The sequence below is a fragment of the Penicilliopsis zonata genome, assembly GCF_001890105.1.
Source record: "Penicilliopsis zonata CBS 506.65 unplaced genomic scaffold ASPZOscaffold_6, whole genome shotgun sequence".
Classification (NCBI taxonomy): Eukaryota; Fungi; Ascomycota; class Eurotiomycetes; order Eurotiales; family Aspergillaceae; genus Penicilliopsis; species Penicilliopsis zonata.
In genome coordinates, this window is record NW_019208916.1 from 1,248,532 (window position 1) to 1,274,705 (window position 26,174).

The 26,174-nt window shown below is 53.1% G+C and overlaps 9 protein-coding genes across 9 annotated transcripts; 6 read left to right on the forward strand and 3 right to left on the reverse strand.

The window, feature by feature from the left end:
• Positions 1-358: 358 nt before the first annotated feature.
• On the forward strand, positions 359-1,548 carry ASPZODRAFT_132271 (hypothetical protein). Its single transcript, XM_022722976.1, has 2 exons — positions 359-703; positions 754-1,548. The coding sequence occupies exons 1-2, from the start codon at positions 431-433 to the stop codon at positions 1,519-1,521; spliced, it is 1,041 nt and encodes a 346-aa protein (XP_022581795.1). The 5' UTR covers positions 359-430; the 3' UTR covers positions 1,522-1,548.
• Positions 1,549-1,874: 326 nt separating this feature from the next.
• Positions 1,875-3,060, reverse strand: ASPZODRAFT_151791 (hypothetical protein; the record flags this gene model as incomplete). Its single annotated transcript, XM_022725777.1, has 4 exons — positions 1,875-2,024; positions 2,087-2,712; positions 2,841-2,986; positions 3,056-3,060. The coding sequence occupies 4 exons, from the start codon at positions 3,058-3,060 to the stop codon at positions 1,875-1,877; spliced, it is 927 nt and encodes a 308-aa protein (XP_022581796.1).
• Positions 3,061-3,577: 517 nt separating this feature from the next.
• Positions 3,578-4,376, forward strand: ASPZODRAFT_65037 (hypothetical protein; the record flags this gene model as incomplete). Its single annotated transcript, XM_022729274.1, has 2 exons — positions 3,578-3,701; positions 3,772-4,376. 2 exons carry the CDS (start codon positions 3,578-3,580, stop codon positions 4,374-4,376), a joined length of 729 nt encoding a protein of 242 aa, XP_022581797.1.
• Positions 4,377-4,666: 290 nt separating this feature from the next.
• ASPZODRAFT_15969 (hypothetical protein) lies at positions 4,667-8,439 on the reverse strand (the record flags this gene model as incomplete). The annotated part of the gene is made up of 4 exons (XM_022726422.1): positions 4,667-4,959; positions 5,023-6,920; positions 6,974-8,344; positions 8,402-8,439. The coding sequence occupies 4 exons, from the start codon at positions 8,437-8,439 to the stop codon at positions 4,667-4,669; spliced, it is 3,600 nt and encodes a 1,199-aa protein (XP_022581798.1).
• A 310-nt stretch (positions 8,440-8,749) lies between these two features.
• Positions 8,750-10,852, forward strand: ASPZODRAFT_132274 (hypothetical protein). Its single transcript, XM_022722977.1, has one exon. It carries the CDS (start codon positions 8,802-8,804, stop codon positions 10,503-10,505), a length of 1,704 nt encoding a protein of 567 aa, XP_022581799.1. The 5' UTR covers positions 8,750-8,801; the 3' UTR covers positions 10,506-10,852.
• Positions 10,853-10,872: 20 nt separating this feature from the next.
• On the reverse strand, positions 10,873-14,143 carry ASPZODRAFT_25354 (hypothetical protein; the record flags this gene model as incomplete). The annotated part of the gene is made up of 3 exons (XM_022727998.1): positions 10,873-12,955; positions 13,014-13,447; positions 14,104-14,143. The coding sequence occupies 3 exons, from the start codon at positions 14,141-14,143 to the stop codon at positions 11,228-11,230; spliced, it is 2,202 nt and encodes a 733-aa protein (XP_022581800.1). The 3' UTR covers positions 10,873-11,227.
• An 807-nt stretch (positions 14,144-14,950) lies between these two features.
• On the forward strand, positions 14,951-16,627 carry ASPZODRAFT_65671 (hypothetical protein; the record flags this gene model as incomplete). The annotated part of the gene is made up of 1 exon (XM_022729316.1): positions 14,951-16,627. One exon carries the CDS (start codon positions 14,951-14,953, stop codon positions 16,625-16,627), a length of 1,677 nt encoding a protein of 558 aa, XP_022581801.1.
• Positions 16,628-17,026: 399 nt separating this feature from the next.
• Positions 17,027-18,310, forward strand: ASPZODRAFT_1935512 (hypothetical protein). Its single transcript, XM_022727388.1, has one exon. It carries the CDS (start codon positions 17,349-17,351, stop codon positions 18,039-18,041), a length of 693 nt encoding a protein of 230 aa, XP_022581802.1. The 5' UTR covers positions 17,027-17,348; the 3' UTR covers positions 18,042-18,310.
• Positions 18,311-20,892: 2,582 nt separating this feature from the next.
• On the forward strand, positions 20,893-26,062 carry ASPZODRAFT_64832 (hypothetical protein; the record flags this gene model as incomplete). The annotated part of the gene is made up of 4 exons (XM_022729265.1): positions 20,893-22,795; positions 22,872-24,287; positions 24,489-25,148; positions 25,218-26,062. Coding segments are annotated over 4 exons (4,824 nt in total), but the record flags the coding sequence as incomplete, so codon positions are not given.
• Between the last annotated feature and the right edge of the window lie 112 nt (positions 26,063-26,174).

Genomic DNA, 26,174 nt, shown 5'->3' on the forward strand with positions numbered 1-26,174 from the left:
CTTTTCTATTGATAGAAGAGGGGGAAGAGGACCAAAGCGACACAGGAGACTGCGACACTGGACGAAGACGACAGCTGGGGGGGGATGGGCCGGTAACTGGTCTGCACGATCGTAGGCCTGGAAAAATGGCAGTGGAAAATCGCCGGGCCCCGCTCAAAAGATGGCGACCCATAAACGGAGGGGATCTCAAGTCACGGAGGGGAACTTTTTCTGACTCAAAGCGGCAACCCTCAATACTGCCCGGGCGGTGAGCACAACGTCATGTGATCACGTCAGCTAGTTAGCCCTAAGCCCTAAAGTACAGCTTTGGGTGACGTCATAACAACAACAGCAACAACACTGGTTACCGTTACCTCAACCTTGGTATCTTGACACCAAAGCTGTTCGAGATGTTTATACACTGTGCATCTCTTAGCCGATATAACTGGCCATGGCACGGAATCGCCGCCAGACTGCCCTCACAAGATCCATCCAGAGAGCGCTATTTCGAAACCAGAGGGCGTTTCGAAAGACGATCATCGGACGCATCCTGGCATTTTTTGACTGCATTCATATCAAGCTAATTCGCTTCGACGAAGTCTGCTCATCGAGACTACGTAGAGATGTGTGGGGCATCGATGATGAGGAATACCACTCCTCGTTTCGATCTCAGGACGGGGATGTACCTTTGAAGGCGATGGGGGATTTAGGATACTCTGGCTCGGTATGGTGACTAAACTAAGAAGATTGGGCGAAATACTGATACAGAATCAGACGTTTCTCACCACTTCTGACTGCAAGTTCCTCGTCAAAAGTCTTCCCCGACACTTTGAGCACAGCTTCTTCCGCACCGACCTCTTCGAGCCCTACTGCAACTACATGACTGCCCACCCGGGCTCATTACTCGTTCGAATCACAGACTATCTCTACGCGCCATATATTACGTTTGGCAGTCTGGTGGGGACTATATCAGCGCACCACATCGTGATGGAAAACGCCTGTTACGGGAAGACGGAGGATTGCCAATGGGAAACCTACGACCTTAAACCTATCGACTATTTCTACCCGGAGCGCGACCTTCTGCCGGAGCAGCTTGTCAGCGCGGAGACGATGGACAAGCTCGCAGACACCTTTGATGACAAAATCCGTATCACGCACACTGAGTACGAGGACCTCAAGCAGACCCTCAACCAGGACACGGGGTTCCTCGAATCAGCCAACGCAGTAGACTACTCGCTGTTTCTAATCCGGTACCCGGCGAGTGTGCAGCCGGCGAAGACAGTCGGAGCGAAGAGCGCGTGGCGGGAGGGCGTACGTTCCGCGGACGGCAAGTGGACGTACCGGGCCGTGTTGCTGGATTTCTTCTGGGCAAAGCACAAGCTACACGCGCAGGCGATGACTGGTCTCGTGCAGACGTTCAATGTCATCGGCCGAATGGGACCCATGTCGATCACCACTACAGCAGAAGAATACGCGCACAAGTTTCTACAGATGGTGGACGGAATGATCGAGATACAGGAGTCGACGCCTCTTGGCTCATAATATGAGAGTAATGTACGATATGTTGCGAAATGTATAAATATAAATTATTTTCATTTTTCCCACCTATCTGTAACCATTCTGGCGTCTGACAGAATGCTTCTTCCTCACACCATCTATCCCGCATAAATCTGTTTTTCTTGAGATCTATGTCTCCAGATTAACAGTAACGACCGGAACTGAGGCCTCCGAGTCGCATTGCAGAAAACTGAGACCGGTCTCTGCCAACGGTTCCCATGCGCTCGATATTTACTCGGTAAAAAGGAACAAGAGCTATTTTTGGCGCAAGTCCCTGACTGGAGAACAAAAGGTCGCTGCATCTGACGAGTTTCATAAGACTAAAAGAAAGACTGCATTTAGAAGCAGAAAACCTGATCCTCGAGCTTGCTGACAGGACGAGCCTTGGTGTAGCCAAGAGACTCGGTAGCCTTCTTCATGGCGCTGATCATCGGAGGCGGACCGCAAAGGAGGATCTTGATATCGCTGGCGGGAGCAGGCAGGCGTTCCTAGTAGGAAGGTAATCAGCGCATGGGGAGAAAATAAAATGGCCTAATCGAGTTCGGCTCACCTTGATCATGTCGGGGGTAACGAAGCCAACACCACCCGACCAGTCCTGGGGAGGGTTGTTGAGAACGTAGTGAATGTCAAAGAGCTTATCGTCCTTGGCGAGCGCATCCAGCTCATCCCGGAGCAGGATATCCTCGGGGTTCACGTTAGCGAAAATGAGATCGATCTTGGTGGTGTCATTTCCACCATTCTGGGGACGGTTGCGGATGATCGCCTTGATGATCTGATACATAGGGGTAATGCCGGTACCACCAGCAATCATTCCAATGCGGCTGCACATGTTCGGAGTATAAACCATAGCACCCTTGGGACCACGGACCTTCATGGTCTGACCGATCTCGAGGGTGGTCAGGTACTTGGAGATGTTACCTTGCGGGTAGGCCTTGACCAGAAGGTCGAAGTACCCAGCCTCATTGTCCGAGGAGATGGGGGTGTATGAGCGCACAACCTCCTTGGGCTGGCCGGGGATGTTGGCGGCGAGGGAAATGTGCTGGCCGATGGGGAGACCCAGGATGTCGGTGGGGCGAGGGAGCGAGAAGCGGTAGATGGTGACATTGTGAGAAATCTCGGTTTTCTTGGTCAAGGGGAACTCCTGGAACTCGGTAGGATTGAGAACCTTTCGTTGTTCTAAGCAATTGCTGCTCGTTAGCCCAGCCACACACACGCGCACACACATGCTCTCTCTCTCTCTCTCTCTCTCTCTGTCTCTCTCTCTCTGTCTCTCTCTCTCTTCTCAATTGGCGAATATCACTCACTGTTGCTAAACACCTTCCATGCAGAGAGCATAGCAGCTACTGCAACGGCAAACGGCACCAATTCCTTCTTAACAAGAAAGGTGCCGACCACCAGGAGGGCCGAGGGGATAATAACCCCGTTGATGTTTTCGGTGGAGAAGACGTTGCTAGAGAGGCACGTCAGTCAAACCATGATCACAACAAGCACGGCAGCTCACGGACAGTGCGATCCCTACCTCATCGTGACGGGTACTCTCTGCGAGCTGGAGAGGACTAACGCAGGAAGATAGAAGAAAGGACACCGTCGACAGAAGAAAAGCCACGATGGAGAGGGAGAAAGCAACGAGTCAATGAGATGAGCGATAAGCCGCCGATCGGTGCTCCGAGCCAAAGAAAAAGCGTCGGCCCGTTCAGTTCCGCTGCGGAGTGTGTTTGTCTACTACTTTAGGATGTGATTTCCGGGGGTAGATTCGGATTGTAGTTATCTGGTAACCAGTTAGTTAATTAGTTGCGAGTAGGAGTTGGTATAGGACTGATTATAGCCGACAGCAGCCCGGTGAGGGTGTTTTGGCAATCATTTCACAGTGTGGTAAAATGCTGACTGGCTAACTAACCACTAAGGTGAAAAGCGTCCCAGGTCAATGCCACCGACGAGAATTCCTTCGGTTTGGGACTCCCACAGCTCAATCTGGCAGGCGGTTCCTCTGGATTCACCTTGGTCTCTATTCTAATCTAGTTGCCTCTACCGAGATACCATTATGGCGCCGGGAGTCGCTCAGGAAACGGCTCCCTTCCACCTCACGGACGTTGACCGCCAGGTTCTCTCGCAGACCGACGAGGAGTTCCTCTACCACGACTGGGAGAACATCAAGGAGATTATCGGTATGATGAAGTTTGAAGCTTTTTGACATTTGTGGCTATTATAAATATCATGGTCAGCTTATTCGCCCAGCTCGCAACGACCTCGCTGCGTTCAAGCGGAAACCCTCAGACCTTATCCGCTACATTGACTGGACGCGAGGTATTAAAGCTCAATATGGCACTATTACAAACTACATCTGCCAGCGCCGATTGAAATGGACCATTCCGCCAGAAACCGTACCGAATAGTACAGTTACTGGTGCTGCTCCTACCCCAGCCGTGGCCGGTGATAGCTGCCCCGTCTTCCCCTTCAAAAACCCCATTCCTTTCGCCGACCCGGCAGACTACAAGATCCTGCGCAACGACTGGCCGTACGGCGTTACGCCGGACATCTCTCATCTCGTGGTCTGGCTGCGGACACCCGTGCCCGTCAAGGAGAACGGGGGCGATGTGACGGACGATTCGCGTGCCTGCATCGAGGCCTTCGTCCAGCGGACGTTTGTCGATCGACTGGCGAGGGAGAAGGAGTGTTTCGCCAACCCGGCCGAGCATGTTGTGTGGTTCAAGAACTGGACCGCCCTGCAGAGCGTCAGGGCGCTCGAACACGTCCACATCCTGCTGCGTGATGTGCCAGAGCATATCTTGGTAGAGTGGACGGGAGAGAAACCTCAAGAGACGCGTATAGAGGAGCCATAGAAGTAGATTAGAATTTCTCATATAGTAGAAACAATTCGGTGTCGGTTACGAATGGGCGCTCGCCTATATACAGTACAGCAAATGCTCCGCGAAATAGAGGCACTGGCTAATGGCACATAACAACACGGTCCTCAGATAGATACAAGGAAAAGTCAGAAGAGCCGAGCAATAGTCCCATTCATGAGCAAAATTCTGAAAGAAAGGAAGAAATCAATGCGCCATCCTTGTCCATCCCAACAGCCCAGTAGAAGGAAGATACAGATTTAGTAACTAGGGTTCTCGATGAAAAATTATGTCTTCTGCTCCTCAACAAACTTCAGGGCCTCATCGCGCGACACCACGTCAATCGTACTGGCCTTGTTGCGGAAGCTGACCCCGTAGCACTTCTCCGCGACATGTAGCATCTCGGGTCGGAAAGTTGTGCAGATGAATTGTCCATTTGTTGCATCCGAAATGGATTGCAGCATCTGCGCGACAGCCGTGCGGTATTGAGCATCCAGATTGGCGTCAATCTCGTCGAACAGGTAAAATGGCGCAGGGTCACAGGCCTGGATGGCGAAGACCAGGGCGAGAGCGCAAAGACCTGGAAAAAGAAAGGCAATGTTAGCAGAAGCCCCGGACTTCTACCCAAAAAAGGACGTCTTACTCTTTTGACCACCGCTGAGCTGCTGGATCCGTTGCTGGTCGTCATGCTTGCTGTTGAAGCTAACGCTGATGCCGACCCCAACGTAGTTCTCGACACTTTGGCGAGTATTCTCATCGTCTGAATCGAGGTCATCGGCTGGCTGTGTGGCACGATCAATCTTTCGTTGGATGATCAAGCGACCACGACCAGCGGGGACTAGCTTCTCAAAAACGTTGTGAAATTCTCGAGACACCTGCTTGAAGGTACGTTCAATTGCTTCATCTTTGCGTTGATCAAGGACTTGGATGAGATCGTCGATCGACTTTTGCGATGCATCCAACTCTGACCGTCTTTGAGTGAGCGTCTCCCGCTGCTTGGTGAAATTGTTGTATTGTTCGAAAGCCTTCTTGTTGACATGGGCATATTTCTTCAACGCTTCATTCACTTTGTGGAGCTTCTTGACCACATTGTTGGAATCGGTGTTCTTGTACTTTGTGAAAGCCTCGTCCGGAAGGACTCCCAGGTCACGAATGTTAGAAGCGCACTCCGTGGCTTGCTTCGTTAGAGCAGCCCGTTTTTGCATGCTCTTTTCCATACGCCGTTGATGCTTTTCAATAGACTTGGCCAAATCGTCCATCTCTCGTCGGGTATCAGCGTTGCGCTGCTGAAGCTCGGTAACTTTGGCATTTCCTTGTTCTATCGACTCATCGACCTGTTGAAGACGCGCGCTGAGCTTTTCGAGAGCTTTACCTAACCGCTTCAATTCACGCTGCGTCTCCTTCAGGTTCCCTTGGGCCGAGTCATCGGCCATGTCAAGATCTTGGCTGACAAGCTGGTCAAGGCGAGGGTTAAGATTCTCGCGGAGCTCCACCTCCAAGACTGATTTGCGGGTCTCAAGCTCGCTGCGTTGGCTGGAAAGCTCTGAATACTGTTGCCGAAGCTCTTGAACTGTTGTACTAAGGGTGTCAAGCATTGCTTCTTCCTCGTTGCTAAGTGACTTTTGGAATGGAGATGATAATTCCCCCTCAAAAGCCTTGACTTGGTCATTTAGGGCAGCCAGATTAGACTCGATATTGCGGAGAGCGCGCCGTTTTGCCTCGAGGCTGTCACTCTTATTTTGGAGCAAGTCACGCTTTCCTCGCAGCTCCTGACGGAGTGGCCCATTGCTATTCTGCACCTGATGTCTCTGTTGCTCTAACTTCTGCAATTCACCCACTGCTTTGGTGATGATTTGGTCTAATTGCTCCAACTCTTTCCGGATCTCTCCAGCTCTGTTCTTCTTTGATTCGTACTCGTCGCGCCATTTGGCAACGTTCTTGACGGCATCTAGTCGTGACTGGCGTGAATCATGGAATCCACCGGTGAGAGCTCCTCTCTTGTCAGACCGATCTCCTTCGGGAGTGATGGCATTGACGCCGTGGCTTCGAGCGTACTGCGACGCAACCTGCAAGTTCGGGCAAATAATGGTCTTGCCAAAAACGTGCTGGAACGCTCTTTCATAGGTAGAGTCATACTGCAATTTTTCGATCATCGGGATGGTATCGCTAGCCCTGGGCATGTTAATCGGCTTGGACCTCAGTCGATTCAAGGGCATGAATGTAACTCTTCCGGCCTTTTCGTTCTGCAAGATCTCTAGAACCTTGGTGGCGGTTTCGTCGGTGTCAACGACATAGTGGAAGAGACTTTGCCCAGCGGTAACTTCAACTGCTGTTCGGTACCTGTCATTGACCTCGAATAGCTCGGCTAGTGTCCCATAAACTCCCCCCAAATCGTACTGGCGCTTGATCCGGCGAACAGCTGCAATACCACGGCTGGTATTGTGATCCATCATGTGAGAAAGAGAGCGTTCGGCACGGTCGACCTCTTGAGAGGCGTTCGAGAGTATCGAGTCGAGTTTCGCCTCTTCTCTCCACAGCTCTCTACAATCCCATGTTAAATGATGGAATCTGTGACGGGGTGAGCTGGAACTTACTTTCTTTGGTCCATGAGGCGGTCCCTTTCGTCTTTGGCGGCCTGGAGTTGCTGGTCGATGTCATGCATGGTGTCTCCTCTCCCCTCAATGCGCTTGCGCAAGAGCTCCGTTTCCGGTTCGAGAAGTGCAATATCATTTTCGAGCCCTTTGATGTCTTCTTGAGTTTGAGCCATCACAGCTTGGACATTAGAAATAGAAGAGTGATTTTCCCTAATCTCCTTTTGCAGCCATTTGTCTCGTTCGGATTTGTTCCTGAAACGTGAGTTACGACCCTGCTTAGCATAGAGACGCTGTCTAGAGGTTTCGGCCTCGTTGAGTTTTGTCCTGATGCTGTCTTCTTGCTCTTTAGCAGCGTTGAAACGAGGGTTTAGTTGAGCCAGCTCAGCTTCTCGCTCTTGAATAGCAGTCTGAACCGACTGCAGGTCCGAATCATGACGCGCCTTCGAAGATGCAGCTGCCGCCTGGTTGTCGGCTAGCGATTTCGCCTGAAGCTCGACCTGGGCGAGTACTTTGGAAGTCTGGCGGCGCTCGTCTTCCAGCTGAGCTTTGTCAACCTTCAAGAATTCGATCTGTTGCTTGCACTCCGCAATCTCCGCATCAATCTGGCCCATTTCCTTTTCTCCTTGAATAAAACGATCTCGGTTGATGTCTGTATCCTCGACACCCGTCTGTCTCTGCTCTTCCAGACTGTCAAGGACACCAGCAATCTCCTGCTGCTCGCGAGAATAGATAGTATATTCGAGGCATCTCCTCTCCTTGTCCTTCTCTTGGAAGCTTCGGAGCTCGTCCTTTTCTTCCTCCAGTTCAGCCAGCCGCTCGTTGATGAAATCCAACAGTTCATCGATTTTGGATCGCTTATTGCTGGTTTCGTGCATGATTTTCAAGGATTCTGCGCGTCGCGCCTCGTAGACCTGTGTTCCCGCGACTTCTTTAAGCAGGCTCAAACGTTCCGAGTCCTTCATGTTTGTCAAGGCCGTGACTCGACCTTGAGGAACGATGTAGTACGGATTCGACCGAGAGAAGCCAGCGGATTCCAACAGGTTCATCACATCTGCCTTGGTCGCATTCTTGCGATCCAGCGTGTATTCGTCCTTCTTCAGCCCGATCGTACGACGGAGGACCAGTTCAGGCTTGCCAGTCGGAAACCGTTCGTCAGAGTTGTCGAATATGATTTCCACATATGCAGACATCACAGCCGAGCCAGATCCTTCGTGGAGAAGAGCTTGCCGCTCTTCTCTGCCGAGATGAGTGTAGGCATCGCTGAGAACAAAACGGATGGCCGCAAAGAAATTGCTCTTGCCCGAACCGTTGCGGCCGACGATCACATTATGCTTCGGGGAGAAGGGTTCAATCACGGTCTGGTCCTTGTAGCTGTGGGAAAAAGTGAGAATCGGAGAGTTTTTTTCGATAAAACTCCTCTGGTCTTACCTCTTGAAGCCCTGAATAATGATCTGCTTGATATACATCTTGATGGAGACGCGCGTAACGTGTGCAAGGCGTCAGTTCACTTCCACAGCATCACGCGCCAATGTATAAACCTAGATCTTAGGCACCTGTTTCACAGTCGCCCACCGAGCTCGACAGCCGAAAAAGAGCGAATGCTGCAAGGCGGTTCCCCGGTGTTTGCGTCGGAGCTGTTCTGTTCTCCCTCACGCGTTGGACAAGCATCGGGCGGTCTCAAGCGCGTTTCTCCTGTGGGCGCGGGGTTCTGCCGGGCGGTGAGACCGAAATTGTCGCACTGCGGCAAAAAAAAAGTGTTGCTGTAGGCGAACAACCCTCACGGTCCTCGATTTTTCCAACACAACGCCCTGTGCTTTACAAATCCATCATGGCTACTTCCGGGTCTGAGTCGCAGGTACCTGGGCTTGCAGACGGCCTTGCTCCTACGCACACTTACGTTCAAAACCAAGGGTATGTGAACGAAGACGACGATAAACCCCCCACCACGGCGGGGCAAGAGACCGCGGATCAAGAGGAGGAAGACGGTGACGATGATTTCTACGACGACATTTTCGAGGAGGAATTGGATGAAGAAGACATCAATTCCGCAAATCATGCAGATCTCACAAAGGCGTACAATCGCCAACGAAAGACGAACGAGCTCGCTGCCGACCCGAACGCTCCCCGATGGACGTACCCTAAGACAAACACACAAAAACCGACTGTGAATGTATACGCATCTGTGGACGATCAAGTCAAGTCCCTTACTCGGCATGCGGCGAAGATCAAGCTTGACAATGTCCAGTCTGGGCTGGCGGTTCGAGGAGAGCGTGGCGCCGACAAGGCTGATCGAGCAACCTCTGAGCAGGTCCTGGACCCTCGGACACGGATGATCCTGCTGCAGATGATCAACCGCAATGTTGTCTCTGAGATCCACGGTTGTCTTTCGACGGGTAAGGAAGCCAATGTTTACCACGCGATTCTGCAGCCGCCGGAAGACGACTTGGATGCCCCACCACAGAACCGCGCGATCAAGGTCTACAAGACGAGTATCTTGGTCTTCAAGGACCGAGACAGGTACGTGACTGGCGAGTTCCGTTTCAGACAGGGATACAGCAAAAGCAACAACCGAGCTATGGTGAAGCTTTGGGCGGAAAAGGAAATGCGAAACCTGCGGAGAATCTATGTTGCCGGCATTCCCTGCCCCGAGCCTATTCAGTTACGGCTCCACGTCCTTGTGATGGGATTCCTCGGCAATTCCAAAGGCCTGGCCGCTCCCCGTCTCAAGGATGTTGAGTTCGATATTCCGGAGCCTGAGACAAGGTGGCGTTCCTTGTACGTTGAGCTCCTGGGCTACATGCGGGTGATGTACCAGACCTGCCATCTTGTTCATGCCGACTTGAGCGAGTACAACATCCTCTACCATAAGAAGAAGCTTTATATCATCGACGTCAGCCAGAGTGTTGAACACGAACATCCTAGCAGCTTGGAATTCCTGCGCATGGACATCAAGAACGTCAGTGATTTCTTCCGTCGCAAGGGAGTTGCGACGCTGCCCGAGCAGCTCGTGTTCGCATTTATTACCTCCACGGAAGGACCCTCCACCATTACAGAAGGGAACAAGGAGATGAACCAGGCTATCGAGATGCTCTTTGCACAGGCCGAAGCTGGTGATGCCGAGGATGACGTTGACACCGCTGTTTTCCGACAGCAGTACATTCCTCAGACGCTGGAACAAGTCTATGATTTTGAACGCGACGCGGAGAAGGTTCGCGATGGCGAGGGCAGCGACCTCGTCTATCGCAATCTACTGGCCACCGATAAGTCTGCTGCTCAAAAAGATACCGCCGAGCAGTCAGATTCGGAGATCAGTGGCGGCGTGTCTGTCTCTGGTTCCGAGGATGACGAGCAAGATGGTGAAACGGATCCCTTTGCTCCCAAACAGCCCCGGGGGAAGCGTTTCGAGGATAAGGATTCCAAGCGAGACCACAAGCGTCAGGTGAAAGAAGCCAAGCGCGAGCAACGTGCCAACAAGATGCCGAAACATCTCAAGAAGCGGCTTGTGGCTACCTCGTCGAAGAAGAAGAAATGATCATTCTCATTCTCCGATCATTTGCCTCGTTTTATACGTCATTACGGGTCTTTCTTTTGCATATAGGGTTTACGAATCTTCATGATGGTTTTGGGTTCGGTTGGATTGCATGGTATGAGATGGCTGTGGACTACATATATCTATTGATACACTAGCATATATAGGCATCAGGGATCAAGAAGCACATGGAGCTAAATTCTGGTCATTTATACCATTTGAGACCTGCTATCCTTGAACCCAAGTAATGAAGTAGAGCCGGTCAACTAGACGGGTTGTTTAGCAAGCTTTGTCACTAACTAGTGAAAAGAGTATAAAGTCTTTATAAAAAGATATTTCTTATATAGTCACCATATGAAATAAGGAAACTGGAATCGCAAGAAAATATGATATTATGTACTTAACATAACTATATATGGTAAGGTGTGGTAATGAGATCATAATATCTTAATATTCAATAGTAACCATATTCCCTGAGAAAACACCGGACTCCCCAAAAGCCCATATGCCCAAAAGAACACCCCTTATAAAAAAACATATATTCAAAAAAGATGAACGCCTCCAGAGGTACAGTAGGATGCTTTGATAGAACAAAAGTAGTAAAAGAGGAAATATCCCCGATATGTCGTTTTTGCCAATGATGAAAGGGGGAAAAGAAAAGAAAAGCCTTGAACAGACTACCGGGTATCAATGAAACAGATGAAAAGCACAGAACGAGACGCGCATCACACCTCATCATCCTCGAAACTATAAACGCGCACGTCGCAATCTTCGCTTCCAGAAGCAAAGCGGCTGTCACCCAGGCCAACACAGGTGACTGGGCCCAGATGGCCCGTGAAGGTGCCCTCGTTAAGACCGGTGCGAGGGTCCCAAAGCTTGACCATGCGGTCCTCGGCTCCGGTAACCACACGGAGATTGTCGACTGACAGCGCCCAGACGCCCTCAACGTGGCCGAAGAACGTGCGCAGGCATTTGCCCGTCATCGTGTCCCAGAGACGAACGGTCGAATCCAATGCGCTGGTGATCATGTAGCGGGGAGGCTCAGGGCGGTCGCCACTGCTGCTGAAGAAGGGTCCGAACGAGTCGGTCTGCAGCTCCACGGAATCGGCATCGTCTTCCGTTCTGTGAGGCGACGGCGAATCGGTAGCAGCCGCAGAGAGAACGCTATGGTTATCGTTCTCGCACTGAGCATCATGCTCTTCATAGTCAAGTTCAAATTCGCGAGGCAACAGAGCAACTTGTTGCACTTGGCCCACGTGACCGTGAAAGATGCGGAGGCACTGCTTAGTATCCAGGTCCCAGATTCGGACGGTGCAGTCGTCCGAGGCTGAGAAGACGGTTCGTGACGAGGCATCGATGCGAACGGCATTTACCCAGTCGGTGTGGCCACGCAGGACGTGGGTTGATTTGCCTTCAAAGTTCCATATCTTCACAGTCGTGTCGACGGAGGCCGTTGCCAGAATTCCACCATCAAAATGCAATCCGATTATTCCATCCTGGTGACCAATGTGGGTGCCAATGCAAGCACCTGTGCGCCAATTCCAGATTTTCAAGACTCCATCCCGGCTTCCGCTGATCAGTTTTGTGTCGTCAAACTGTAGGCAGCGAATACCAGCACGATGGCCTCGGAGCGTGCGTAGCTCTTTCCCGGTGTCGGTATCCCAGATCTTGATAGTCATATCGTAGGAACCGGTGGCCAGGATATTATCCTCAAACTGGAGGCACATGACTCCGTTGGTGTGTCCCCGGAAGGTCTTGACGTTGCATCGCCCGTGCCTCCAGTTATTGCCCACTTTCCAGCGTTTCATGTAGACGGACTTCCAAGGAATACGGCGCCGGGTGTAAAAGTCACCATCTTCCTCGGGCGCAGACGGAATGGAGGTACACGGGCGTTTGACGGCCGCCTCTTCCTCGGCAGGAATGTCATCGGATTTGCGCTTGTTTTTATTGATAGTGGCAACTTCTGACTGGGAACAAGGAGTATCGGCGGTGTGGGAAGGTGAGGAGGCCGAGATGGCAGCGTTCATATTGAAATTGGTGGCACGGAGCTCAATTTCTCGCTTAGAGTCGCGTAGTCTCTTGCGGTCCAGTAGTGGTAGACCCCATCCGCACTTCTTGCATTTCCGATGGATGTGTTGCTCGCACATGCGGTGCCAGACCACATCGTCATCAGCCAGAACCTTCCATCTTCTAGAGACTTGCGCGGCTTTGCAAAGTGAGGCCGTGTCGAGATAGCAGAGAATCTTGAACGAGAGCTCGGGAGGCAATACGGCGAGGAAGTCGATGCGAACAAGGTTATCGACGGTCTCCGAGATGAATGAAAGCTGCGGGAAGCAACATTGGGATAAGATCCCCTGCAACATCAATTTTCTCTGTTTCGGTGGAGCGGCGGAGAAGAGGGACCAAACATGAGCGATCCCCTGGCGATCTCGCTGAGGCAGCGATTCCAGATCCTAGCAACCCATGTCAGCCTAAATTCCAGTGTGCTACCAGTTTTCAACGCAGACGTACATGCTGCAGCTTGTCCATGGTCGGCTCGTCGGCCTGGCGCCGACACTTCAGATCGGGCCGGTGTCGATAGCAGAATCTCGAGCTGGCCATTGCCGATTCAACCGAATCGCCCGGCTGCGGGCCAAGAGGAGCGTATTGTTCTGGGATGTGTTTCGCAAGGAAAGGTGCCACGTTCGCGTCTGCAAGCTTTGACGGGGTCATGTTAAAGGGCTTGTTCAAGGTCTTCTGCAGCGGTTTCGGTGTAGATTCGGCGAACTCATTGTTCTCGTCGGAAGTTCTCGTCGGACCAAAGATCGAATGCTCGCCATCGGACTCTCCCATCGTACCGTCAACGGGGGGAGATCTCTTGATGGAAAAGTCTCCCTCTACCCGTCGTACGTTCAGACCCAGACACAGCAGCGTACGGTCCAACTCAGCGCGTGCCCAGTCGCTTCCTTTGCAATTTTTCTCTCACCCTGATCAACCGCGAGAGTCGCAAGGTATAGAAAGAAATCCAAACGAGCGAGAAATTATCGTTGGGGGGGGGGGTTAGGCCGCCGTGGTGATCGAGGGGTTCTCTTTTGCCTCCCTGGATGATTTTTGAACCACCCTGCGAGTACCCTGTGGGGGGATAGCAGATAACACAACAGAGCGAGCGGAGAGATTCATTCAACAAAGGTAACACACAAAAATCCCGGGCTGGTCAACAGTCTCCTGGTGGGTGAATCTCATCAGATTATAATCTGGAGCTGCAGGAACAGACGTAAGATGCAGTCGCAGTTTTATGAGTATCAGTATGGGGTAGCAGATCTTGCTGTGGCCCATCCAGCAAGCACGCAACAGCGCTATCGCTGTCGTGATCGCCCCCCAAATTTGGCGCTATTCCCGATACAGACAATCACGTGACCGATATCACGCCATCGCCAGCCCGACTTGCACAATCGCCTCAAGACTGGGCGAGTCTCGCGCAAGAGCACGACTGCCCGGGCCACGATCGCACCATTTGGGATCTCTAGATTTGCGGGTCGTCCACTTCGCCCTCGCCCAGCTTGCCCAGATCAGTCTCCGTCTCTGCAGGACGACGGGACACGCCGAGGGGCCCCAGTCTCACCGACTTTCTGGAACCCTGGGCGTCTGGCGCCTTGAGTCATCCCCAGGCTTGTTCTTGGGTGATTTTGAGTCTACAGGAAAGTTGAGGGCTCGAGGCCGTGCGGTGTCTCGTAAGTACCCTCTGCACTAGGTTTTCTACGTATTCCAAAGTCTGCTGGCAGCGGTTGCTTCGTGGTCTGAGACTCAACCTGTCTGGTGAGGATGGCAAACTCTCGCATTGCCCGGATTCCCCTCCTGCTTTTGATGACTTTCGGGTGGCCTTTTACGTTTTCTCACTCATCGTTTGGCAGAGGCGATCTTGTTGCGAGTTCCGGTGGTGTACACACACGTCCGACGGGGAATCTACGACGACACACGTTAGGGGACATGGGTGTATCTGTTTGATTCCCCAGCTGTGGATGTCTGGATGGCGGATTCCGGGATACGCTATCTGAAGCTATTTTTGATCTGCTCCACTCCGGCCCCAATTACGTTTATTTAGACGTCTCTTTTCGTTCTACTCGCAGGATCCCTGACGGAATCTGACCCGGGCGGCAGAAGCAGGCAGAGACAGAGTAGAAAGGATGAGTCTCAGGGCAAGTGGTGAATCCGACTATTGATTTGCAAGATACTGTTGATTTGAGCGGATCTGCCGGAACTTTGTTGCATCTTGCTTGACGTGTCTTCTTATTTGCGCCATCTCTCGTAATCTGTCAGACATCTCGTCTCATTTGGATCAGTCTTGTTCTCCGAAACAATCTGCAACACGCTTTCCCGTGCCACTTGTTCAAGATCTCATCTTTGCCTAAATCACACCATTGACGAGCCATTCAGCGTTATCGACCGAGGGTGTGAGAGGAGCTGGAACCATGGCGTCGTCGCAATCATCGTCATCACTGGGTTCTAGCGACAGGCCTGCTTCATCCAGAATAGAAGAGAACCAAGGGAAATCAGTCCCTCACCTAGAGAGTCTTATCGCGCATCTTGTGGCAGCCAAGCGGTCCCTGTCTTCAATTAATCATGTCTGGCGTGCCAACGAAATTGTGACAACGGCTCGGTCAGCGGTCGAAGAGAGTGTTGTGGTTTCTGCACGGACGGGCTTCCTGCGTCGTGGCCTGAATAATCAGCTGCGATTACTCTATAATGTTCGGGCCGAGGTTGAAGAGATCTCCCATCGCGGACGTGCTGATTTTTCAGACATCTTGAAAGACTTGGATGCCGCCGATGGGCGGCTCCGCAACACTCTTGACACTCTGAGAGATACGATAGTTCACGCCGCCTTTCGGCCAGAGGGGGAAGATCCTAAGAGCCTCCATGACTTTGTGGATGAACGTGGTGTCGAGGAGCTGCATGCGACTTTGAAAAGCTCAATCGACCGTACCAATGCCGCACAGGCAGAACTAGACGAGTCCAACCGTGCTTTTGACGATGAACTCCATTCCATCAAAGAAGCGTTGGGTCAATATCGAACGGCAATGAAGATGGCTTCTTCGCGGTCCTCTGCTTCTTCTTCATCCTCTTCCGCTTCCACACACTCGGGCATGGCTTCTCTATCTGCCCTGCCAGGCATGTTGAGCTCATTGGAGATGCACGCCCAGGAAATGGCGAATCTACTGGAATCACTTGTCCGGCATTTTGATCTCTGCGTCACTGCAGTGAAGCATACAGAGGGCGGTGGAGCAGCTGCTCGGTCGATCACCGGTGACATGCCTCCGGTGACCGTCAGTGGACGCAACGGTCTTAAATTCGAAGAGGACATTAACGAGAACCTGAATGCACCTCTTGATCCTCTCACTAATTCGGAATACCAGGAAATGGTGAACGTGCTGGTCAAGGACGCAGCTGAAGCCGAAGACGTCGTGATGGAAATCCAGGACCGCAGCGGAGAGATGGAGAGTGTGCTTGAGAACATTATCGCGCAGCGCGATTCTCTGCTCTCGGTTTCCAACGCCACCACCGATGTGTTTCAGCATCTATCGTCTCTCGCATCGACGCGCCTCCCGGGCTATATTGCCAAGGCACACCAGTTCACGCGTGTCTGGAACGAGGAACGAGACCGGATCAGCTCCGGGCTAGCTGAATTTTCGGATCTTGGTTCCCTCTACGAGTGCTTCTTGGATGCCTATGACGGGCTTATCCTCGAGGTTTCTCGCCGCAAGCACATGCGGCAACGGGTTGAGAAGGTCCTCCGAGACACCCGACAGAAGCTGGACCAACTATTCCAGGAAGACGTCAACGCTCGCGAAGCCTTCCGTGTGGAACAGGGGGATTACCTCCCTTCAGACATCTGGCCGGGCGTCAGTCGAGAACCAATGCGGGTGGACTTTTTACGAATTTCTGGCGGTCAACTCGGTGGTGGTGCTGCCACGGAACCCGTGGAGCGCGATGTGGACGTGGACGAGGATGCCGCCGCTGGAGTTGCTGGCCCTCCTCCTGCCGCACCGGCTGATGCGTTAAACGTCGGCGAGGTGATCCCGGACATACCTAGACAGGCGGTTGAGCAGGCTCTTGCCCGCCTTGAAAGTCGCGCACGTATTACGAGGTGACGTATTAGGTACTAGCAATTGAACCATCTTAAGAAGGATTTCAGATTATCAATACCTTGCCAGAGATATGACCCGATGATGAACCCAACTCAACTGATCTTCCCTCTTCGGACGCACACTCCTCGAGATGTGAGCGCCATGTCGTGAGACATGACGGTAGAGATGAGGTTGACAAAGAGAGCTCTGAGGGAGGATTCGATTGATAGAGGAATTGATGAGGAAGTTCTCAAATATATGGCCATCTATACTGTATTGAAGCTGTTTTTTATAACAACATTTAATACCAAGGGGAGCTTGATACTTTATTTACTGTCAGTGGATATTTGAAACATCGGGAAAGTCTATCAATAATAGATATAGGAGTAGCAGTATTCAAATTTCCAGTCACTCCTGTCATCTAATGTGAAACAGTATCTAGGTACTTTTCACTCTGTATTTGCCCATTGCTAGCTGTCACGCCTACCTGATACTATACTTTTATTCTCGTCAAGGAGATGCCTGAATCCAATAACCTCAGCTGCCTGGTTTATTCCTTGGTTCGAGATGTGCGAGTTTACTTCAGGCAACAAGTAGGATCCAAGGATTGAAGGATAGGCAGTACAAAAGATATCGCCTGAATTACTCATAGACTTATTCTTTTCTTCTACCCATTCTCCAATGCTTCATTTTCAACGACTTTGGTGCACCTGATTTATATCTTCCATTCTCTCACTCTAACCTGATGATGGCTTCCCAACACGATTCCCACTCGGAGAGGGAAGAGGCCTTGGACTTGGAACGTCCAGCAGCCGTCCAGCTGGAAGATAGCTGCTGCGAGTCCATCACCGAGACACCAGCCGTGAACAAGGAGGTTGGTTTCCCAGACCCCAACCCGCCACCCAAGTACTGCGCCAGCCACATCTCCTTTGGCACGGGGGTGCCGACCGATGAGCAGCTGGAGCGTGCTCGCAACCGGGGGAAATACTCGTGCGCCAGCGTGGGTGTGGTCGTGTGCACCATCATTACGGTGTTTATGGTCATGCTGGTCTCGCTGGGGATCTTTTTCGTGATTGTCTTCAAGCATAGCCAGAACAAGGCAAATAACGACCTCTTGCAGAAGGAACTCGAGCTCGCCAAGGACTTGGAAATGGATCTGGATATGCTCACTGCTGTCGAGACGGTTCCCACGGCTTCCATCTTCGAGGATGATCTCTCTGATGAGCGGATGACGTCTCTGGATGATGCCGTCTCAGCGACTACAACTCAACCGGAGATCAGGGATGGGGACAAAAAGACGACGACGAGGACCTGGACGATGCATACTGCCGATGGTGCGTTTCAGCCAATGATTCATTCTGCGGTGGTTGAGAGGACGGGCTTCATCACGGTGCCGATCCGTCAGACGGCTGATACTCCGGTGCAGACGATGAAGTGAGGTGGAATCAGAGGGGAGATGGAAAATTATATCTAGATTGTCAGACTGCATTATGTTTGACTATTCCTTGCTTGTGATGTCGAAATGAGAAAGACTTTATCATATAGTTCCTGAAGTCAGGTTGACTTTATCTGCTATAAGAAATATTTAATGAATATGATTAGTACTCATAGTCTGTTTTTTGTCATCAGTCCAAGGATTGTAAAAGCTAGAGCGGTCGAGGGACTTCTCGTTGAAGCACTCGTTTGGTCTTCAGATCCTGTACGGTAAGTCAGAGATAACTGATTGAAATGAATAGTTCAATGGGCAGAACTGAGGTCTCCCGATCTATAATCACTCATGCCGACTTGAGACAACTGATTCCTCTCACTCGTCTCTCAGTATATCAAGGTGATGCTCAATCAAACTTCGGCTAGGTTTATCTGACGAGAAGACTTCACTTTACCTTCTACTCTCTATTGAGCATCTCTCATAAGCATTCAGGCTCACAGATCCTTCCTTAACCGACATATATCGTTGCTAGGATAACTCGGCTTCAATGGCGTATACGGAAGCACGGCTCGAGCTTGCCAAGCGAGTCTTCCTCAATATCAGCCCGCATCACACTCGACGCCGTCACTCTCCTAGCCAAGATCTCCTCGGGGACTGGGTAGGCAGCCGTATATACTCGTTGCGCAAACGCAGTAACCACCAGAGTGCAACATGGATAGACGACGACCGGGACTCTGACTACGACCCACAAGAGGAGAGGAGAATCGTCGCGTCCAGCCGCAAAAGGAAGAGGACTGGCAAGTCGGATGGGAAGGCAAGCAGCAAGGAGAAGAAGAAGAAGGAGCAGGCAGAAGCAAGCTCCCAGCCGTTGAAACTTGTTGTGAAGATGGCCGTCAAATCGCCTGTAGGTAGAGAGTTTCTGGCTTCCTTGTCAATCTACCAGGATGAGATCTGTGGTAGCAGTGGTGGCCTTGAAGGTGATTGCCAGGATGAACAACAATGGGTGAAATATTGGTCGTTGCCCGATGGCAATGGCATGGAAACGCAGGCAGGATCTGGATATAATTTAAGAAATAGAGATCCTCAAAATACAAACGTCAGCTACAACGTCGACAGGCTTCTGACAGGGGGAGGGCCTGCTGATACCCCGCCTCATGACCATCCAGCAACCCAGGGTTGCCGTTCATGCTGGGAATTCGACCAGCAATGCTCGCTCATTGACAAACCGCTGGTCTATCCATGCCAGACCTGCCGGGAGGACGGGATCGACTGTGAGTTGCTTACCCCCCCGCAGTGGAAGAGGCCATGCGAGAACTGCAAGCGGCGAAAGAAGACGCCCTGTTCCTACAGCAGCGCCGAGGAGGACCACAGCAAGCCTTGTAGGGACTGCGTGCAGCGTGGAATACCCTGCGTGGCCGGGCCAGCAAAGAACAAGCCAGAAGCTGTCAGTTTCTCTGGGAGTGTCTCTGGGAGTGTTGACAGCAAGTCGGAGACAGTCACTACCAAGACAGGAAGAGTGCCTCAGGCCGCAGAAATCCCACAACCAAAACAAACCGTGCGAGTCATCTCGTCTTCAGTCAGCAGTATTTTTCAGGGCGCGAGCAGAGAATCCGACGTCTTCCACTCGACCGAGACAAGCACGAGCAGAGAAAAAGTTACGCAGACGGAGGAGAAGAGCAAACCACCCAATACGAGAGTCCTGCAGACCTACTACGCTCATCCTGTCGACTTCACGTACGAACCCCCCGACGATGGCTCTGGCTCCTGCCACTGGTGCGACAGCGTGGTTCACGGCCTACTGGGCCACGGGCGAGTGACCGTCAAGGTTCTTGATGCTGGTCACGGCGTCTACCACGAGGTAGAGGGAGGCCACCGCAGCCAGGGCCACGAACCAAGCCGCATGTGTACAGGCTGCGCCCTCGGTCGAATCCATATCATGCGGTGTGCGAGCCACCAGCTGGTGCCTCTCCGGGGATACGATCCAGAGACGTTTGACTTTGACGCAGCGTACGCCAGTCTGGCGCTGAGAGACGGCAGCGAGTGGAGGCTGCCGTGGTGCATGCTGTGTCCCAACCCGGCCTTCTTTGGCTGCAAAACCATCCAGACGGTCGACAAGTTCCAGGACCCCGTCCCTGCTGAGAGTTCCGCTGCCCGGGGTTGCGGCCTGCTACTGTGCGAGCGGTGCAGGGTCCTGCTCCACGCTCGTCGTGGTGATCTGGCGGCCGTTGTGGCGGATAATGAGCGACGCGACGGTGAGCTGGGGGTCCGGGCAGATGCGGTGTATCTGCTGCCTGGAAATGACCTCTATCGATGTTTTGCTGGTTCATCCTGAGTTGACTTTATATACAGCTCTGGTCGGCAGACTGTCTATAGAGGAGAAGAGCTGTTCATACACCAGAAAAAGGAGGATCAACCGCCAGAATTCTATTGAAGACTATTTTTATTCTATTCTGTATTGATTGATTTGAATTGATTTGTATTAAACAATCTATTTTTTCCTGCCTTGCTCTCCTTCTGTAGCGATCCAACAGCGACGCCCTCCATTATTGTAAGAAAACAACACCACCAGCTTCACTCCCTCAACTCACCGCAACTCAGCGCCCATCTCATCGAATCCCAAGCCCCCAGAGGCTCAGACACCCTTGGAAATAAGTGTCAACCACTCTCCTCCACGCACGAATACAGCGACTGCCTCCTCTCCACAGTCTGACTAACCGGGCGGTCAGAAAAAAAGCCCCTTCCAGTCGCCCTCGAGCATTTTTCTCCCTCGCCAGATCTCGCTGCCCTCTAAGAGCGTCGCCAATTCCCCCTCCCCCCCCCCCGATTCTCGCCTGTCTGCCCAATCGAGATCCATCCAGCGTTGTTGTTCAGAGCTGCCACGAGACGTGCGCAGCTCACCGTCACGACGTCTTCCACCAAGCGCCGCAAGTTTGCAGAGCCTCGCAGACCAGGAGGAACCGCTGCCCTTCCGCAGGCCAGACACGCAGACGCCGCCGGAAGACGTCCCCAACACCGCCACGAGCCCGGCTTGTCGACCTCTCTATCCTCCTCGATCCCAGCAGGGACTGCTGCTCGCTCGACCTCCGACCGCAGCTCCTCCGCCTCGCCCTCGCCGCGTTACATTCCCGCCCACCTGCAGGACGAGGTTCTGGGCATCCGAACCAAGGCCCGCCCGCGCTCCCCCACCCCAGAGTCCGCCTGCAGTGCCGAATCGCCCTCGACGGCCTGTGCTGGCTTGACCTTGTCCAGTGATACCCTGGCCGACATGTCCGGTTCCGAGAAAAGCGACCCCGTCCGGTCGTCCTCACCGGCGGTCAAACGGTCGGCAGATGAGATCGACCCCGACCACGAGCAGCAACCCCGGCAACCGCAGAACGAGGAGCAGAAGGCCGATGTGGAGATGGATATGGGCTCGGAAGACCAGTCAGTACCCCAGCGAGCGTCCTCGGTGGATATGATGGGCGCCGAGGAAGAGGAAGAGGAGGAGGAGGCCAAAGAGTCTCCTACCGTCGTGTATCCCACCCCGTCCAGTATGTCGACCTACACCACCACCTCGTCCACCCGGCGGAGCTCCCAGTCGCAGGAGTCACACGCGACACACGATCTACCCTCCATCGATGACCAGGTCGCCCATGTGACGAGATTCATGATGATGCCGCTGCAGGAGAAACAGAAAGGCTACGTCATCTCGAGCGCCTGGCTGCGGCGGGTCCTCTCGCGCAGCTCAACGCACGCAGAGACGGGAGACAAGACGGCCACCGAAGGCGAGATCGGCCCCGTTGACAACTCGGATCTGGTACTTGTGACGGACCCTGTCACCAGCTTCAAGGACGAGACCGGAGAGCCCTTCGTGCCCATGCGTCCCGGCCTGCAAATTTCGGAAGACTACGAGATCGTCCCCCAGGAGGCCTGGGATCTGATCATGAAGTGGTACGGTCTGGCCAGCCAGTCCCCTGCTATCGTCCGCTACGCCCACAACACTGCCTCGGGGGGCGATGCCGAAAATGTCCAGTACGAGGTCAACCCGCCCGTCTTCACCATCCTGAAACTTTCCAGCCCTGTGGCAGGCACCACGCCGCAGACCCTCCGGGAGAAAAGTACCCTCCCCATCAAGACCCTGGCTAGCCGACACACCAACTTCCAAAAGTGGCTGAAAGAGGTCAAAGGCTTGGCCAACATCGACATCACGACCAAGGTCCGCGTCTGGAGGATTCTTGGAGGCCTGGGCAGCGCTGCGGGCTCCGCCGTGATGACGCCAGTTGCCTCCCGCAGCGCGTCTCCCGCCCCGGCTGCGTCGCTGGTTGCCAGTGCGGGCAACAGCCTGGCCTTGGACCTCAACACGTTCCTCTCCCTCTCCGAGGGTTCTCAGCGCGAGCTCCTTGAAGAATGCAAAGACCAGACCAACAACGCCAACTACAATGGTAAGATGACCCTCGATGTCGCCGGTCTGGGTGGCAGCGATGTCATCGTCCTTGAAGAGCGTGCTGGCGGCGCCAACGGAGACTGGGTGTCGGAAGCCTCGAAGCAGACCCTCAGCCGATTAGGGGTTCCGACCGGCGCAATCAAGGCTACCAAGCTCAAATCCGACAAGAGTCCGGCCTCCAGCGGTCGCTCCTCTCCAGTCCTCGAGCCCATCCGCGGCAGACGTAAGGATGGCAAGCCCCGAGGCTGCACGGGACTGAGCAACTTGGGAAACACCTGCTACATGAACTCGGCCTTGCAGTGTGTTCGGAGCGTGGAGGAATTAACATACTATTTCCTGAGTCCGTCTCCTTTTGCGCGCAAATTGAATTGGGGAGCCGACCGGAAGGTTGATATGCTAACAGTCACCCTTTCTAGATAACATGCACAAGAAGGACCTAAACCCAAGCAACCCCCTCGCTCACAATGGCGATTTTGCCAAGGTGTATGCCAATCTACTGCACTTGATCTACGATGAAGCCGGCCAGTCATCTTTTGCTCCCCGTCAGCTGAAGAACACCATTGGCCGCTATGGTCCCGCATTTTCTGGGTACGGACAGCAGGACTCTCAAGAGTTCCTTCTGTTCCTCCTGGATGGCCTACAGGAGGATCTGAACCGGATCCAAAAGAAGCCGTATATCGAAAAGCCTGACTCGACGGACGAGATGGTAAGGAACAAAACCGCCCTGCGAGAGTTTGCCGACAAGAACTGGGATATATACAAGGCGCGCAACGATTCGGTCATCACAGATCTATTTGCGGGAATGTACAAATCGACCCTGGTTTGCCCGGAATGCGACAAGGTCAGCATTATTTTCGATCCGTTCAACAACCTGACCCTCCAAATTCCCATTGAGAACCTGTGGAGCAAGGAGATCTTCTTCTTCCCCTTGAATGGCAAGCCTGTTCTGGTGGATGTCGAGATTGACAAGAACGCCAGCGTCAAGGCTTTGAAGGAGTTGATCGCCAAGAAGGTTGGCTCTGATGCCCAACGACTCGTTATGGCGGAGATCTACAAGTACAAGTTCTACCGGATGTTCGACAACACGAGCTCCATTGCCGAACTGCAGATCAACACCAATGACGACATCGGCATATATGAGCTCGAGTCGGTCCCAACAAACTACAACCCGGACAAGGTCAAGAAGTCCTTCTCCATGTATTCCTTCAACAGCAGCCAGAACGAGGAGGTTCCCAGTTTCAAATCCCCCAAGGCGGACCGCCTCCTGGTCCCGATCTTCCACCGTGCCATCCGACCCAAGGCCAACAATCGTTTCTCCCAACGGTCGCTGTTTGGGGCCCCGTTGTACACGGTCATCTCGCGGGAGGAAGCTTACAACTACGATGCTATCCTGAAGAAGATCTTGGCTGGAGTTGCAACCATGACGACCCGGGACATTCTCCACGAAGATGCATCGGGTGAAGAAAATCAGGAGGCAGCGGCCGCGACAGCGGCGGAAGACTCCGATACTGTTATCATGAACGATGACGATGCTGAGTCGGCTGACTCCAAGATCAAGACATCTTCCGTGGAAGGGGAAGATGGCCTCGTCGACGTCTCTATGCAGGACGCCTCGGACGTGACGGATCCAACTGCTACGCCTCAGAAAGTCGAATCTACGGGTATCTTCATCCCCCCCGCCCTTCAAAACCTCTTTGATGTGAAGATCGTCAAATCTGCAGAGGTTGTTCCCTTGGGCTTCCAGTCTGTGGATGAGAACAAAGGTTATATGATGATGACCTCACGACTGAAGGCGAAGCAACCTCCGCCAGGCAAGCAGCCTAAACGGGAGCGTGGAGCTGCCAAGAAGAAGAACCGGTTTGTACAGGCCAAAGCCAGTCCTATCAGCAGCGAGGACGAACTTCAGACCGTCACGGCCCCAACCGTGACCATGCATGCGAAGCCGAGTGAATGGTCGGATAATGAGGACAGCGCGAGCCGAGCGTCCAGTGGCGGATCGGACAGCGAGCCGGACATGTACGCGGGCGTTAAAGGCATGTATCCTAATTCTACCCACCAAACTTCCCGCAACAACAGTAGTACAGATGTGTCCAAGACGCAGCAGCAGCAGCAGCAGCAGGCTGAAAAGGGTCCTTTGATTCGTCCTGGTGAAGGGATTGTCCTGGACTGGAACGAGAAAGCATATGATGCCCTTTTTGGCGGCGACGCTCGGGATCCCGGTTCCCTTCGCGGCGGTCCCACATGGACTCATGTCGAGCATCTCCCTGATCCCGAACTGAAGGCTCGCCGGGATCTGCGACACCGGCGGAAGAAGCGCGGCGTGACTCTCAACGAGTGTCTGGATGAGTTCAACAAGGAGGAGATTCTTTCTGAGAACGACGCCTGGTACTGCCCGCGGTGCAAGGAGCACCGCCGGGCTAGCAAAAAGTTTGAACTTTGGAAGACCCCCGATATCCTGGTCATGCATCTCAAACGATTCAGCGCCAGCCGTGGCTTCCGTGACAAGATCGACGTCCTCGTCGACTTCCCCGTCGAGGGCCTCGACATGACCGGTCGAGTTGAGAATCCAGAAGAGGACAAGAGTCTGGTCTACGATCTGTTTGCCGTCGACAACCATTACGGTGGTTTGGGAGGCGGTCACTATACTGCTTTTGCCAAGAACTTTATCAACGATGAGTGGTATGAATACAATGGTATGAGCTTTTCTTGTTTCTTTCTTTCTTTCTTTCTTTTTGTCCTCCTCTCGAAACTGACCATCGCAGACTCCCATGTGTCCAAGGTTTCCGACCCCCAAAGAGTTGTCACCCCCGCCGCATACCTGCTCTTCTACCGCCGTCGGTCTGAACGGCCTCTGGGCGGGAAAGTCCTGGAAGAAATCACCGAGTCGTCTACTAGACCTCCCACGTCCGAGGCGGACTCTCCGGCGCAGTCTCGCGGCACGTCACCGTCGGGGGAAGGCAAGCGCCTCGGCGGCTCCTCCCGCAATGGGTCGTCGAGCGCTTTAGCCGGAGTCGGAGCAGCTCACCAAGCGGGAGGTGGTGGTTTGCGAACCGAAATCCAAGCGAAGACCAACAGCAGCCGGAATGAGGAGGACGACGACGAGCTGCCGGGATATTCAAACAACCCTGCGTCGGGCGAACAGATCCTCGCCAAGGGGAGCAATCTGACGGAAGAAGGGATGGATTTTGACGATGACAACGACTTTGACGGCGGAGCGCCGCTCCATAGCTCGTTTGGTCTGTCGAACGATCAACCCATGTGGTCCTTCGACCGCCTCTCCGAGGATGCAGATGTCCACCACGGCCCTCTTTCTTCGCAGATGCTGGTGACCAACCATACCCCGTCTCGGCCAGGGTCTGATGATGACCGCGAGGGTGAGGACGAGGACCTGTTTGACGACAACGCCAGTAACACAGCTGTCGGGGGTGGCGACCTCAGCGATTCCGATACCCGCCTCGTCGGCTTAACAGACAGCCCAGATCCGGGTGCCGCCTTCGGAGCCACCTCGTTTGAGGACATCCCTCCGCAACTAGACGACGATGAGGATGAGGAGCTGCCTGTGGTGGAATTACGAGTACATGACGAGGAGAAACTTGATTCTGATTAGTTGAATCACACGGCACTGCGTTCCCTTCTTTTCTTTTGCTCATAAAAAACAAGGAAAGAGAGAGAGTGTGTGTGTGATTGTATAACCCTTACAGAGTATGTCATCATGTCTG